Genomic DNA, 17515 nt, shown 5'->3' with positions numbered 1-17515 from the left:
GAATCCGTGCAACTTAGGTTACTTAGAAACTTGGTTTAGTTTGCACATATACAAATTGTACAATTTTAGTTGATATTGCAATTGGAGTTTTGTGATTAACCTGAAACAATTCCTTAAATCTTATTCTTGAGTATGCATGCATGCATGTGTGTTCATTCAATCTCTTCTAGTATGTAATGGTTGTCATCGTATGAAATGTACCTTTGCAGATACCCGGAGCTGACAAATTCGCTAAACTAATCGATTTCCTACGCCAACAACTGCACCGTGATACATTGGTAACCGATTCGTGTCTATTGTATCTTAGTTTTGTCAACTTCATACTGTTGTTTGCATTTGTACTAATTTCTTATCCTTTGTTTTGCAGTTCTTGTATGTCAATAGTGCCTTCTCACCAAACCCAGATGAATTGGTGATTGATCTATATAATGCAAGTCATAGTACTTGAAGATACTTCCTTTTGCTGATTTTAGTTATGCGAATAGCTCTTTTGGAGTATTTATGGATTCTTTAAAGAGGGAACTGACTTGCATATCTGCACTCATGACTGGATTTTTCTTCTCGGAAACACAAATAGGAATAGGAAAGAACGAAGATATTTAACTCAGAACTTATTCTTTTATGCGAATGTTCATCATCACAGACATGTTTTTTATCCGTATGATGATAATGACAAAAATCATCATACGTTCCTGACTTTATGGCATTAACTTGCTATACTTTTTTCTGAATTTTATGTGCCTTAACGTATAGAGATAACTATTTACCTAAACCCGGCAACTATTTCCTTTTATCTTATATTGACAATAGGGGGCCCATGATGGCAGAATCCAATGAGTTTTCACCTGAAATGGTCCATTACTTCAGAGTCTTCAATAGATTGGCCGGAGTATTCTGTCAGAAAATGTTCATTGCATTGAAAATAGATTTTCTTACACATCTATTGTATCCTCCATTAGACACTTTTAGGTCCATCATAAGAACCCCTTGAAGATGATGACTTCTATAAGAAAAGTTTTCTTCACTTTACTGAATTCTTTCTCTCGAGAGGAAGCTACTCCATTACTTGCTTGTGTCTCCTAATAAATTTTCGACCATACTTGTCGATGTTTATCTGTTAATCTAACCCGATCTGTGTTTGCATTTTTTTAGAATTTCAGTTTCGGTGGTAAACTAGTGGTCAATTATGCCTGTTCCATGGCATGGGGCTAAGTCTCCGGACATGGATCTGCTGAGAGTCTGAGATTAAACTGTCAACTATGTAAAATACACACGCTTCATTTGTTTACTAGAATCTCTCCATTATGCATAGTCCTTTTAGAACCACCCTCTTTAGTATTGCCTTTCTTTTCCCTCTTTTTATATGAAACAAGGATTCTTCCCTAGCAGGTACTAGCTTCTTACTTCCACACATGCAAGGTAATATCATTGGTGGTGGCATTCATTAACTTGTGATAATTGTTCAATTCATTATCATTGATTTGTAATTCAAGCCAATGGGCTAATGACGATCACACCCTTTTGTTTGTGTTTTTCTACTAAAGTGATTTCTCGATGTTAGGATTCGAATTTCGCTGTCGAATATAATTTCAGTGCTTGGAATATATGATATAGTGTCCATAGCACACAATGATGGAATGCTGGAGATATTTTTATTGATAATACAGGGCAGAAACCTAAAAGGAAATATCTTTACTTCCTAAGGGCTAGTCAAAGAAGTCTTGCAAATTCGAAACATGTTTCCTCCAGGGAAGAAGATAAAAAGTAGGTTATCAGAGTGGGTGACAGCAACAAATAGATAATCTTCTACTGGCTCTACACTGCTCGGTTCACAACTTTATCACAACAAAGCAATCCTAGCCACAAATTTCAAGAGCTAATGTATTGAAACTGACCCATCATTCAAGTGCTTTTATTGATTCCATTATTGAGACCTCAACTATCTGCATGTGCAAAAAGGGAAAAAAATATTTGTGTTAGGAAATGGGCAAATAAAATTTGTACGAAATGTGAAAAAAAACAAAAATGATGGATGGGAATTGAATTTATTTTTTGCCTGAATGAACCCTGGAATTGGATGCGATATCAAGCCAAGACCCATTGTTGTTGTTGTTCCCTGGTGTCCAACTCCCTAAGAATTTGGTGCACTGGTTTTTGAGTTTCTTCATCTTTTTCTAACTTGATTGGCTTAGCTGACTTGATATCAGTACCCAAAACAAAGCATTGCTGGTGCTGCTCTTGTTCACCAAAGCTTTGAACCATTGACAATGGCGGATATGAATAAGGTACAACTCTTGCACTCCCTGAAGCTTCAGGGAAGAAAGATCTTTCATCAACAGCTTCCCTTGTTCCATGAACATACCTATTAAACAAAGAACAATCAACTATTACAGGTATTATGCAAAGATAGGAAAGTAAAAGGGTTTATTCAAGCTATAAAAAAAACCTGTAATCAAGTCCAGTTGCAGGATCCAGGAAAGGGTGAGATGGAACTGATAAACCTGGACCAGGAAGCCTCGTGGAAGAAGAAGAAGGAGAATAGAGAAAAGGGTCGAAATGGGTATAGGTTTCAGAAGGCGTAGGAGGAAAAGAGAATGAAGAAGTGGTATTACAGATGGAAATGGAAAGGTTATTATTGATTGATGGGAAAGATGTTGAAAGGGTTGAGCCTCCTGTTGTTGATGACGACGACGAAGCAGCAGCAGCATAAACTTGCACAGGCTTTCTTGAACGGTTCCTGCCTCTATGCATGTGCCTCTCACAGTACTTGGAATCTGGGTAAGCTTCTTTTGAGCACCTCCATTTTTTCCCATCAGTTCTCCTGCACCTCCCTGGCTCTGGGTCTGGCTTTCTGCCATATCCCTCCTGAAAACAGCCACACCCTGCTGCAACGACACCCACACACCATAAGCGCCAAAAGCATTACACACACATCTAAGTATGTATATGTATGTATGTGCATGTATGTTATGCAGATATACTTACTGCGTTGTTGAGGGAAGAGGTTAGGAGGCAAGGAAGAATCAAAGCTAGTTTTGACAGAGTAAATGAGTTGAGGTGGGATAGGAACTCCAGAGACCATGAACTTGAAGATGAGAGCTTGGTGAGCAAGCTGTTGCCATTGATTTGGAGTGAAAGGGCATTTGTTTCTGCCACTAATCATCTTTAAAGTAATAACCAAAAACAAACTCAAAAGGTATATGTATATATATAATATAATTATGTGATGGAACTAAAAGAAGAAGAAGAACAAAGACCCAATCTAAAGAGCTCTCTGAACGACAAGAGGGGTTTAGTGCCTCTACTTATGCGGTTGCTGTTGCTGCTGCTGTTGTTACTGTAGTGCTGTTGCTCCCCTCTGTTGCTGCTTTTAATCTGTCTCTGACAACTTCACAAAATATCCATTAAAGAAAAGAAAGAATCTTAAAATTTAATTCAAATACCGATCTTAAAATTTAATTCAAATACCGGTAATACTACGGTGTATATTTTATATTTTTAATTTTAAATAAGATGTGCTAATCAAATTTTGTTCAAAAAATTACAACTTTATCATCATTATATTCCAATTATTATACATACAAGTTATGTCATAGGTTGGGACTCGAAAAAGTGTAGGTTGTGGTTGACTCCTTAATTAAGGATTAAGATTTTTAAGATTCAATTGTGATTTCTATAAGAATTTACAGATTATTTGTCAAGAGTGACGATAATAAGATTCAATCTTGATTTTACAAGTATAAATTCTTACACTCCAATCATTTACACCAATACTCGTTGACCTTGTAATGTGATAGGTTAAACTCCTATTTCTTTGTATTTAGTTTCAATAAAATGTTTTGTCAAAAAAAAAAAAAGGTTTTAATAAAATGTTATAATATGCGTTTGGTATATAAATTTATACGCCGATATAAATTCATAAAATATGTTTTAATTGTAGAGTGTATATATGTAGGGCAAGGAGGTGACTACTCACTCCATGGAGGCGCATATGGCCTTTTTGCTGTCTCCACCTCTTTTCTCCTTAAAATGAGTGTACATCTCATTTTGCAAAGCTGCTCTTTACGTTGTTAAAATGATTTTTTTCCTCACAAAATATAGTCTTTTAAAATTTTATTTATAAAAAATAAAACTCTCTCAAAAATTTATTTACAAATATCCACTTTCTTTCGTGATTCGTTATAATCGAATTTAATTTAAATTGTGATCCTCATAAATATAATTTTTATTTAAAATAATTTTATTTGTAATTAATCATTAATATATATATATATAATTAAAATATTTTTATTATTTTTAACTTACCATTACTTTTTATGATATTTATAATTTGATATAATGTTAAAATTAATCCTTAATATTTATTTGAAATTTTTATTTTTATTTTTATTTTTTACATTCTAATTTTTAATGTGTTTTATTCTTTTAATCAGAATAATTTATATTGAATGAAAATGTTATTTGATTATTTATCAATATATACGCACTATTTTGAGTAAGATGACACATGATATATTATCATTTTAGATAACGTAAGGTAGGTAATGTTATTGTTTTGGATTATATAATATATGCCACATTAAATGTCTTGAATGACATGACATCATCTTTAGTGATTTAGCATATGACATATATGTCACAGTCGTCTTTTGGGTGGGCTCGAAATTGAAATTCGACTTGAAAAAATGTTAGAGCCGACACCGATCATTTAAAAACAATATTTAGGTTGATCGGACACCATCTTACATGATCTGCATTTTACCATATATATGTCGGATTCGAGAGTCAGTTACAGTCAAGGAAGGATTAGCACCCTTGAAGTGACCTTTCGATACCATTTAATTTGTTGGTCGTCTTAATTGCGAAAATTGAAATTAAAATTAAAATAATCGATTCAAATCACTTACCTTTGATTAGTTAAATTTGCCTCTAAAAAGAGTCAAAAAATGTTAGATTAAAAGATAAATATTAAATCAATAGAAGAGAGAGAATAAATAAATAAATAAATTGAGAAAATAACAAAAACATGTTAAGAAAAATATTAAAAATTTAGAAAATGTTCAGTCTTGAAAATAATAAATTAAAAGAGTGTAAAAACAAATTAAAATTAAAAGCAATAAAAAAATAAATAAAAATTTAAAAGATCAAATTGCAACCAATCGAAATTTTATTGATCAAATTGATGCTAAAAGAAGAACTGCAAGAGAAAAAAAATGAGGGGTTAATTTGCGAAATATAAAAAATATAAAAAAGGATTAAATTGAATAAATCAAAAATTCGAAGGCAAAATTGAAATAGGTGACCAAAACGAATTACATATCAAAGTAGCAGGGACAACGTAAAGGATTTAAAAATCCTTTAATTACACAGAGGTCTCTGGTATATAAATACCCAAAAAATCCATCGGCCATCGACCGCCGATCCGCCATCGCTCCAACCACCGCATCTGGTGGCTGAAAAAAACAAAACTTACCCCAAGCTTTCTCTCGACCCTCCGATACCGAATCTGGCCTCGAAACAATGAGATAATCTCTAGATCGGAGTAGATCTAGCCTAGATGTTATGGTTTATACCCTTTTTGGCGAAAAACCCTCTTTGTCTTTTGGTGACCCTTCCTCTTCCGATGCTCACCGAAGGATACTGTTTTTGGCTTTATGCTCTTTATCTGTATTTTGGTTGTTGTTTCTTGCTTTGTTTTTGCTTAGTGGCTTAGTTGCTTGTATTTGTGGTCTTATCTCATTATTGTTTGCTCCCTGGTTCGATAATTGATTTTGCAGGGTATTTATAGGCCCCCCATCAGGGTTGTTTTTGATTACTTTGGGGTTGCTCCCGATTGTTTTAGGGTTGTTCTCGATTATCTCGAATAAGTCAGTTCGAGTTACTCTGATCTTCGGGGTTGTTCTTTGGTTGACAGAAGATCTCAGATGGTTCAGTCCAAGTTGCTTCGACTTTTGCGATTCAAATCACCGAATTCTTCGTCGACTGGTAATATTGTCGGCGTGTGATGCCCACACGCTACTATTGGTGGCTTTCGAGCCTCTAGAACCTTCCTGGATTTGATCTCTATTGTTGGATTGGTTGCTGATCCAACGGTCCAAGATCGGTTGCGACGTGATGATATATGAGGGTTAAACAAACCCTAACTCTCTTACAATATTGGTCGTTGATCTCCATCTCGATCTAACGGTTCCCTATTGTGCGGCGCTGGACTTAAGCATGAAACCCTAACATATCTCGGGTCTCCTGTTTACCCGATTTACCCGCTGGGTATTCGGGCTACCTGGTCTTAGCCTTTTGGGTCAGGCAGACTTGGACCCTTACTGGACTCATTTTGGACACTCTTATTGGAATTTAAACAAAAATAAAAAAAAAAGAAAAGAAAAAATATTAATAAAATAATAAATAATAAATAAATAATAATAATATAATATAAAAATAAAAATCATTTTAAAATTATATTATATATGCTCTCAAAAATTGTTTTCAAAACCATATAATATATATTTTCAAAAATTGTTTTTAAAAGTATATAATATATGTTTTCAAAACTATATAATATATATTTTCAAAAATGTTTTCAAAATTATATAATATATGTTTTCAAAACTATATAATATATATTTTCAAAAAATTTCGAAAACTATATATTATATATATTTTCAAAATGTTTTAAAAAACTATATATTATATATATGTTTTCAAAATGCTTTCAAAACTATATAATATATATTCTCGAAACGTTTTAAAAAGCTATATATTATTTTTTCAAAAATATTTTCAAAAATTTATACTATTAACATATATATATTAAAATAACTCTGGAAGAGAATGAGTATCTACAATATAAATAACTAAGCATATATAAAAATATTAATTCAATAATATATGTCGATCAATAGTCAACTAACCGTTTTCATTTAATATAGACTATTTTAATCAAAAAAATGAAACATGTTAAAAAAAGAATATAAATCAAAATAATCATTCAAGCAAACTTGAAGATATCTCATAAATACTCGAAAATCTACATATTAATAATGATAAATTAAAAAATATCATTAAACTTCTCAAATAATTTCTTTATATTAAATTTTAAATTTTTTCAAATAGAATTATGACGTTAGCTTTATTAGTTAATATTAAAAAATGATTTGACAGATTGAGATTAATAGATATATTCGTTTACACTCTTAATTTTAACTAAATTCTATTTTCAACATTTTATAATATCTAAACAGTAATTAAACTAAACTAAAATAAACAAACTTTAAGATAATTTAATATTCATTTTAAAAATTACCCTATTAATAATTAGCAAAATAGAGTTTGCCGTCTCTTGAAAGCCCAAACTTTCCACATGTCGTACTGTTACTCTTAATCTAAATATAAAACATCCTTAATTTATCCTCAATAAAAACATCACATCTTCCAATAAAAACAGCACCAAACTCCTCAATATTCCCTTTACCGTCCACTTCCACATTATTTTAATCAACTTGTTTTATGTTTTAGTAATGTCTCCCTTTCATTTGGTCAATGATTATCAACTACTTGGGAAACCTTCTTTGGAACTCGGTTTTCAATTTAAGAGATCATGGATCCCATCTTGGATTGGCTGAGGATTCCGCGTCGTTCCTTCCGTCTTTCTTGGATGTTCCGTACGGCTCGGGCGACGTCGATGGCTATCCATGGTGGGATCCGAATCAAGAGTTCGGCCAGCATCTGATTAACTTAGGTGGTATTGCTGCAACTTCTAGCAGTAGTCCCGCCATTGCTGCTGGTGCTGTTCTATGCGGTACGGATACCGGTCTCATACGGTCCGATTCTACCATTGTTGATCTCTTGTGACATCGAATTCGTCAAAAGAAGGAAACTGTTCGACGATGATAACTTCCCGAAGATGTCGAATCATCAACAGCAACATAAGAAGAATCATAACGGTCAGATCGATGAGAACGAAGAAGGTAAAGCAGGAGTTGAAGAGGATATGGGGAATAATAAAAGGTCAGCTGGAAACAAGAAAAACAAGTCTTCAGGAAATAACGGTAATAACAAGGAAGGAAGATGGCAGAACAGTTGTTGAACCCTTGCGCCTCAGCGATCACTGCCGGTAACCTTACACGTGTTCAACATCTGGTATGTTCTCAACGAACTCGCTCGTCTACCGGAGACGCCAACCACCGGCTTGCGGATCATGGCCTACGAGCTCTGACCCACCTTATCGCCTTCCTCTGCCTCGGCAGCACCCATTACTTTCGCTTCAACCGAGCCAAGGTTCTTTCAACAATCTTTACTGAAATTCTACGAGATCAGCCCTTGGTTTGCATTCCCTATAACATAGCCAACTCTTCCATACTCCAAATTCTAGCTCAAGAGCCTGATAAGACCCGAAACTCTTCATATTCTCGACATCAGTGTATCTCACGGTGTTCAATGGCCAACGCTTCTGGAGGCCTTGTCTTGCCATCCCGGAGGGCCACCTCCTCTAGTTCGCATCACAGTTGTGGCCGCCACAGCTGAAAGTAACCAGATCACAGACACCCCTTTCTCGATCGGTCCACCCGATCACGATTTCTATTTTCGACTTCCAATTTCGCTAAGTCCATGACATCAATTTGCAGATAAACCGGCTCGAGAACCAGTCATTACAACACCTGAACGCACAAACTATCAACAACTCCGGATGAGACCTTTATAGTTTGCGCACAGTTTAGACTGCATCATCTGAATCACAACGGGCATGGCCAGAGAATCGAATTCTTGAAAGTACTGAGAAATTTAGAACCAAAAGGGGTGATTCTGAGTGAAAACAACATGGATTGCAGCTGCAGCAACTGCGGAGATTTTGCGACTGGGTTCTCTCGAAGAGTCGAGTACCTATGGAAGTTTCTGGACTCAACAAGCTCGGCATTTAAAGGACGAGAGAGCGAGGAAAGAAGAGTAATGGAAGGAGAGGCGGCAAAGGCGTTAACAAACCAAGGAGAGATGAATGAAGGGAAAGAAAAATGGTGCGAGAGGATGCGAGGTGTAGGGTTCGTGACAGAAGTGTTCGAGAGGATGCCATTGACGGAGCTCGAGCATTGCTGAGGAAGTATGATAGTAATTGGGAGATGAGAGTTGAAGAGAACGACGGTTGTGTCGGCTGTGGTGGAAGACAATTACTATATCAAGAACATGAACAAGCATTACAAATTCGTATTTTAAACACAATCTAATTCAACTGAACTATGTAGTTTAGTATAATCGGGTTCATATCCGAGCAAATAAGAACCATATCCACTGCTCAAACAACATTGCTGGTGAATTTTGCCCTATCATCATGTTATTAGCTGGTAGCATGTTAAAGAACATGCCAGTTAAAGAACTCAGGTAGCATCATAAATATTCAGTTTTAGCTGGTCTTGATTTCATCTACATGACCAATTCATCTGTTATCATGTACATCCAAATGTAAAACCAAAACTAAGCATATTGCCGTATTCTTATCCGATCCGAAAATAATGACATACCATCATATTCTTTCGTTCAAAATGTAACCTAAAAAGTCAACTGAAGAATTTTGCTTTAGTTATCAGTATACACAAAATACTGTCTTTCCAGCCAAAAAGGATTACGGACAAGAATCTAGTTCGACATAATTCCATTCATATCATAAAAACCCCGCAACGGTGTTAAGCCGAATCCAGCCCTATCAATGTTATGGAAGCCAGTTAGCAATAGAGAATGGTATAGAACCGTACCTGACATGACATCCTGATGTCAATACCTTGTGCATAATTACAAAATTCAGTAATCTGCTTATTAAGACGCATATCTCGCACTGAACTACGGATTATCATGCGGCAAACAGGACATTTTGGCATCAATACCTTTCAACTGATATGGCACAATGTTGGCAACAAACCAGTGCCCACATGGAATAATGCAGACCGTCTTCTCCTCATCAAGCAAATCACACACAACTCTCCATCTGGAACATCACCAGTCTCTTCCTCCAAATCAATCTGAGAGGTTGAGTCTCAGAGGCAGCATTAGTTGATTCCGGAGTCCGTCTCAGACTCCTCTCTTTCCATTATTCCAGTTCCTGAAGGCAATTCATTAAAGAAATTATGAACCGTAGATGTTATAACTGCAATGTTTTTTTATACGGTCTACAGTCTGTATAGGAGATAAACTGAAAGAACTTTTCCACGGTATGAGAAAGGGGGAAAAAGATCATTAGACTAACACAAAATACCTTACAAAAGCTAGCCAAGGATACCAAGATAGCGAACCAAGGACGATACCACTCCGGAACAGTATTTTTGTCTTGAAAGCAAGATCTAACAGCATCTGATCTTTTGTCAAGTCAACACTGCAGTTGCAAGCAAGAAGAGGTTTGTAAGATAAATGTTTGAAGAAAGACATTTACATTTGAATTTCATCCGGGCTACGACAATGTTCAACTCCTTTTCTTTTATTCTTGCTAAGCAAATTAAAGAATGCAACATGAAACTTGTACAAAAACAACAAACTCAATTACTAGGACTCGGAAGTATCAGAAAAAGTACTAATAGAAGCAATAATTCCGAGAGAAAGCTTAGCTTTCCTATTTCAGATTATGAGCACAGAAGCATGAAATTTCTAAGTCCTAAAAGTAAAAATTAAAAAGTTAAACAATGTGTCTCTAGACCACTTACAGAAAAAAGGGAAGGTCCTTGCATGCCTTAATTTCAGGTGCTCCATTATTTAACTGCATATGCCGACGGCTGATTTCCTTTCCCACCAGAAGAATTTTCTCTTCATCAAGCAGACCAACCTTAAAACAGATAAATCATGAATTTTCATACAGGTGAGCAGGTCTATAGAACAAATGATGCCACACTACAATCACTAAGCAACATAATCTTTAAACTTTGGCAACGAAGGAATAAAAATTTTAATTTTTCTCAACTCACAGGGTATTCATGACCAAACAAAGCTTGAAGGAATGTATCGGCCAAGCATTTATAGCTGCAGTTGATGATAAACTGTAGTAAGAGGCAGGGGATGATTTGAGCCATTCATATTGACAATAACAAATCAGATTATGGCCATTGACCCCCTTCAATCAAATGAAAGGAACCTGCAGAACATTAAAACCGAAAACAGAACAAATTCCAAAGCTTGAACATGATAACACCCAAAAGTTCTAATATAAAGCATGAGATAACTAAAACAATTAAGCATTAAAGAGGGGAAAAAGGAATCATTTTTTAATAAACGGGAAAATGGAAGCTTTTAACTTACTGTTCTCATCGAAGTTCACTCTTTTTATTCCAAGATCTCCAAGAATAGCACGTATCAGAAGTCCATCCAAACAGGCCTCTCCATTCATGGTAAATATACTTAATTTTCAAAAATAATAAAAAATAGAACTTCAATAACCAGATTGTGTGTGTATATTTAAAAATAAAATAGTTCTTTTTCTTCAAGTCCTTACAGTTGTGTTCTCTGGATGATAACAGCTTCATCGCCAGACTCTTGAGAGACGAGCGCGTTATTCTTAAGGCTAATCAAGCTCCGTCCATCTGCAACAGGAATTACGTCGACGGCGCCGCGACTGCGACAAAGGTTCCTCGCGGAAGCCGAGCTGTCCTCCTCGAGGAGGAAACGGAGTCGGAGACGCGGAGTGCGTGCACCGCGGATTTTGCGGGGGCAGTGAGGTAGCCTTGAACCGGAATATTGCACGGAAGGCGGCGCAGGCTAAGGCATCGCCTAAAACGGCGCCGTCGAAAGAAAGAGCTAGTTGTGAGATTAAGGAGGCAACTGCTTGTTCATGCGAGGACATATTCCCAATGTTTACTTTTTAATTTTCTTCTACGTCGGAGATTAAGTTATCGGCGTTTAAACGGAGAGAAACCATTGATGGCTGGAGAGAGACTGATCGAGCGCACAAGGAAAGACCGAGAGAATAAGTTAGTAAATACGATATTGTTGGTTTTTTATGATTTCTTACAGGAAAAAAATAATTTCATAATAATATTCGGATAATATTAAATATATTTAAAATTTACAAACAAACAGTAGATATATTTGATTAATTTTGGATGAATATAAGTATTACAAAGTTGATTTTGTACGATTCAGTTGATTTCATGATTAATGAATTATTATTATCTTGTCATTCGAGTTTAAATAATACGTAACTGGCTATACAAAAATGTATAAACATTATTGTTAAATTATGTGAATCATTCAATAATATTACCTTGTATTTTCTCACTCTAAAAAATAAATAGTTAGATTATTTTATATAAAGAATGATAAATTACTTAAGATATGAATTTTGTATGGTGACTCATTTATATTTAATTTTGAAATTTAATTATGATACTAAACTTTAATTTATTCATTATTCACTCGTCGTTAGGTTACTAACGAGATGACACGACTAATGGTTGTTGGCATGACACATCAAAACGCGTTGTTTTGGTGTGATGTTTTGATGCTTAAAATGATGTCGCATTAAACACTAAATTTTTTGTTTAACAATTTTATCCCTAAATTTTAAATAATTTTCTCCTTTACCACTACACTTTTCGATCGTCGACGACAATCAAACTGTAACATCCTATACTAGTATGACACACAGTCGATCGATTTAAGGTGTTACACGAAACCACCGAAGTAGTTGACCAGTTTTCTTACTTTCTTTAAATATAAACAACTGTAAAATAAAGTGAAGAATAGATTTCTTACCTTGATTACTTCAATCTATGCTTAAGTTTCCTTAGAGCTTGATCTGGCTAAGTAGAAGAATGAAGAAGAGTCTGGAGAAAAATAAAATGGGAAGATTTTTTGGGGAATGACTCACGTGAAAAATAAGGAGATAAGGGGCTTTGTAACCTTTAAAACAAGCTATGGGTAAACTACAATTTTAGTCATTCTCCCTTCAACTCATTTTTAAAAACCCCATTGTCCTTTAACTATTGGGCCAACCTAAGCCCAATACCCTTTTTGAACTGGTCCAACTATCTAAGAGGTCTAACTGGCTTACTTTCGAGTTTCGGGTTGACTCGAACTACTGACCCGAGTTCCGGGGCATTACAACTCTCCCATCATAATAGAAAATTCGTCCACGAATTTTGACAACATCTACTACTATCTCAACTTCTAAGACATCTAACTCTAAGGGTTGGTCACTAAATCACTATGGTTGTTACTGGAATAGGATATAGGGTAAGGTTACCTGAGATCTCATAAGCTGTTTTCTCCTCCTCCTCCTCCTCCTGAGCTCTAATCGCATACTGACGGGTTGCAACTCTAGGCTCCCCACTAACTCTTGATTGAACTGCACCCCTATCAACCTGAATAGATGAACTTTCTCCTCTTTGAAATCTTCCACCCCTCTGGATTGTCGGAGTTGACTGCTGAGTCAAGTTGGAACTACACTCTGAGCTTCTGGCAATCTCGAAGAAAATGATCTAAAGATCCACAAGCGATAACAACCCTGAGCCCCAAAACCTGCAAACTTTTGGGTGCTTCCTACCATAGCGTGAACAAATAGGATGAAAAGACACTCTTGACGTTCCTTCACACTGCAAACTCTGATTTCTTTGCCACAACTCTTTCTATTGTTTTCTCCTGGAGAACTAACTCAGCAAAGATTTTCAGTGGATTGAAAGCTAAAAGAGTCAAGATATCTAACCAGAGACCTTCTTTGAACTTCCGACAATGATGATACTCTGACGAAACCAACTCTGGGGCGTACCTACTCAACTTGAGAAACTCCACCTTGTACTCGAATACTAATATGTTCCCTTGGATCAAATGAGAGAACCGATCTCTCATTGCATCCATGTGGCCTTCCCTATATACTTTTGATGAACTCATCTAAAAATAGGTCCCATGTGGGTCGTCGGAATCTAACATCATCTCCTCTATCTCCCACCAATCTATCACATCACCTTTCAACAGCGAGATAACGCACCCCAACATTCCTTCGAGAGTAAGATGCAGCTGACGAAGGGTTTTAAGGGTTTTCCTTAGCCACTGGTCGTGTAACACCCCCAACACGTATCCGACCTGAATTCGAGTTCGAGGTGTCACATTGACTTTTCCAAACTCTGTCTTTACAAATTCACAAAAATATAAATTTATTATTTACTAAAATGAGTTAATGAATACAATCAAATTGTTTTACAAAAATCGATCAGAGCCTATTCAATTCAAATCTTGTAACTACATGCCAACTAAATTATATAACACAAAATACATATTTCAATATGTTTCTGATATGATCTTTGTAAGGGAGATACTGATCAGTCTTGCTTCTCTTTTCGCTTTCCCAAACTACGTGTAAAACATCACACCTAAGTCGATGACTTAGTGAAGTATAAATAAACTTAAATATAACTTCACATTACTATTTCCTATGATGCATACTTCACGCAATTATATTAAATGATAAAACATATTATACCTCAGAACATCATCCATACTATCCCTATCATTTCATTATCCTTATTAATCTTATTATAATTATCATTTATATCTCTTAATCACATTATTGTACTAACAATATACATATCATAAAACAAGTATATCATTTCACAAAGAGTACACATAACATCATATATCACTTCACAACGAAATAACATATGATCATACCAAGTTATTTATATTATCATTTTTTATCAGCCCATGTGCATATGTGAGAACTATAATATGTGAGTTTATACAGGTTGTGCACTAATGCTGTCACCATAGCTCGTATAAATGCACCGAAGTGCCACGTAGGATTGCACCGAAGTGTCGTGTAGAAATGCACCGTAGTGCCATATATATATGTTCATAAGGACCACATAGAAATTCTGTAAGAATCATACATACTAAGGATCAATTATGTGTCTCACAAGACCTCACACATGTTCCAAAGAATACATATATGTCCCGAATGACAGCGTAGACCCTCGACTCTTGGAATGCCAACTATACCTCTAGCTCTAATGTCGCATAAATGGGCATACCATTTAATAATTCATGTCACTTATTTCACTAACATATAAACACATGTAATCGCGTAACTTATGACTCATATTCTCATAGTCTCATATAACCACATATCACTCATCTCACAAATATGGTTTATATTTTATTCTCTTATATTCACATATTCATAAAATCACATAATTATTATCTCGTAGATCATGTCGCATTTTATACAATCTCACAAATCATTGTCATATATGATATCACATTTTACTTAGTCACATAGATAATACTACATAACATTTAAATCACGCAGTTCATATTACATAGCTTATATATTGTTCTTATATCTCTTATAGCCATATAAACACTAGATCATTCCCTAATTTATATTACATGTTCATATAATCATTTATCTATCACCTAACTCATGTTTGTTCTATTATGCTCCCCTAGATCATGTAACATATATTGTAGCATACCAACATATATCACTATTAACTTCATTTATATTAATTCCTATATTTCATTAGTTCAATTTCGTATTACTCCTGTAACCTTTACCTATGACTTCATAGATTTTTACCATGTAATTCCTATATTAGTTCATCTAAGCACATTATTCTTTCTCATATAGCTTATCTCACATATGCTTATCATTATATGTATAGTCTCTTAATTAATATTATTCTCTTCTTGTCCGATTGATCAATGCTAATAGTTTATCTAACTTTTCATTTACTATAAATAGATTATATTAGTTCCTAAGTTTAACTCATGTAATTTATGTTTTATTATTATATCTTCATCTACACATATATTTACATGTTCATAATCACCTAACTTACATTATTTCTATCGTTATCACATACGACATTTACTATCATACATAGTTCGTGATCTTATAACTTATCTTATACTCACACATCTCATAAGGTTCACATATAGTTACATATCGTTTCCATATAGTCCATATCATATAAATTCACACCACATAACATTATATGAACAAGGCATATTCTATTCACCTAATATAAACATAATCATGATTCACTTATGCAATCATATATAAAACATTAGAAACAAACTTCTCACAAGTCTAATTTCCATATATTCATATGCACATTTTAATATGCACTCACCTGGCCTCACTAGTCAATACCGATCTCTTTTCCTTGATCGGTCTTATTTGCCAAATGTTCTGGAACTTGTTTAGGCTTAGCATCTACATAATTATAATTTCCAAGACAATTATCATAAGCCTAAACCTTGTAATTCGATGCCTAATAACTTAAGCTAAATTAATTAACCAAAAATTCATTTTTCTTTTTAGGGGTGTATCGGTACACTACGGGTGTATTGGTACCCAAATTAGCTTCAAATTCACGGGTATCGGTACACTCCTTAATGTATCGGTACACTATGAAGTTGTTCTTCAAATTTAGTCTTAGTGTATCGGTACCTATTCATAGTGTACCGATACACCTGCCCAGAATAGACTGTTTAAAACCCAAAAATCATACCAAATCAACTTAAATCCTTCCTTACTTAGCTCCTTAGATATTCTTACTCAAAAAACATACTCAAACCAATTCCTATACATTTAACACATCTTTATCCTCAATTCTCATCCTCCACATAGAATTCAAGAATCCTACCAAAATTTCTAATTGTTCTAAATTCACTTCTAACACTTCATATCTTTAATTTAACCATTGACAAGTCAAATTCAACTTCAAAATCTATTAACTCATTTTATCTCAATAATTCACACAAAAACTCTTTATATTTAATCATTCATAACTCATCTATTTTGGAGTTTCAACACACTTAAATCTCTAATTAATCTTTTTTAGCACAACACGGTAACGAGGGAGAATAAGAAACTAAGTCTCTAGACTCTTCTTCATTTCTTTCTTCTTTTCACGTATTTATATCCCCTTCAAAAGAGAAATACAAATCTTCTCTTAGAAAACACCATAATACCCTTATTACTTCCAAACTTTACAATTAAATACAATATCAAATTCTCCAATAAAGTCCCTAAACTTTTAACTTATTTCGAAATTAAGCACCAAGGTTTCAGAATTTTCATTTTAGTCACTGACCTGACTTTTTGGATGTTACAAATCCCCCTCATTTAAGAAAATTCGTCCTCGAATTTTCACTGCATTAATAGATAAATATATTGCCTACACATATCCTATTCATATTCTCATGTTACCTTCTCAATTTAATCTTTCACATTATCATTAATAACTTGGCTATCCTCACTTCCATTCTTCAACTACCTTTTTCCTTTATACATTCCTATCATGTCACTTATTATATAGATAGTAGCATTATTTCGCCTCACTCACATTATAAATCAATCAAATTACTTATCAATCTTTAATTGCTTTGCTATAAAACCAAACTTTACTCCATCTTTACTTGATTGCCTCTAAACTTCCTTAATATATAAATCATTCTTTATTTTTCTGACCACATTTACTTATCAAAGAAAATGAAATACTTACCTCTTCATCATAATTGATTAACACACACTTTGCAGATTCAAACA

At 34.5% G+C, this 17515-nt stretch overlaps 1 protein-coding gene and 2 pseudogenes across 2 annotated transcripts; 1 reads left to right on the top strand and 2 right to left on the bottom strand.

The window, feature by feature from the left end:
* Window positions 1-1729: 1729 nt before the first annotated feature.
* LOC120179698 (growth-regulating factor 5-like) lies at window positions 1730-3176 on the bottom strand. Of its 2 annotated transcripts, none has more exons than XM_039185228.1 (4): window positions 2986-3176; window positions 2447-2885; window positions 2092-2362; window positions 1730-1943 (listed from the first exon to the last, which is right to left on the bottom strand). In XM_039185228.1, the coding sequence occupies exons 1-4, from the start codon at window positions 3161-3163 to the stop codon at window positions 1899-1901; spliced, it is 933 nt and encodes a 310-aa protein (XP_039041159.1). In that variant the 5' UTR covers window positions 3164-3176; the 3' UTR covers window positions 1730-1898. The 2 variants fall into 2 exon arrangements, with proteins under 2 accessions (XP_039041159.1, XP_039041160.1); XM_039185229.1 differs by having other exon boundaries at window positions 1731-1943; window positions 2057-2362.
* Window positions 3177-7536: 4360 nt separating this feature from the next.
* Window positions 7537-9215, top strand: LOC120179642 (annotated as a pseudogene).
* A 309-nt stretch (window positions 9216-9524) lies between these two features.
* LOC120179675 lies at window positions 9525-11917 on the bottom strand (annotated as a pseudogene).
* Between the last annotated feature and the right edge of the window lie 5598 nt (window positions 11918-17515).

This window comes from Hibiscus syriacus, unplaced genomic scaffold (genome assembly GCF_006381635.1).
Source record: "Hibiscus syriacus cultivar Baekdansim isolate YM2019G1 unplaced genomic scaffold, ASM638163v2 tig00112443_pilon, whole genome shotgun sequence".
Lineage (NCBI taxonomy): Eukaryota > Viridiplantae > Streptophyta > Magnoliopsida > Malvales > Malvaceae > Hibiscus > Hibiscus syriacus.
The sequence above is the reverse complement of the archived record's forward strand: the minus strand, read 5'-3'. Positions and strand labels throughout refer to the sequence as shown.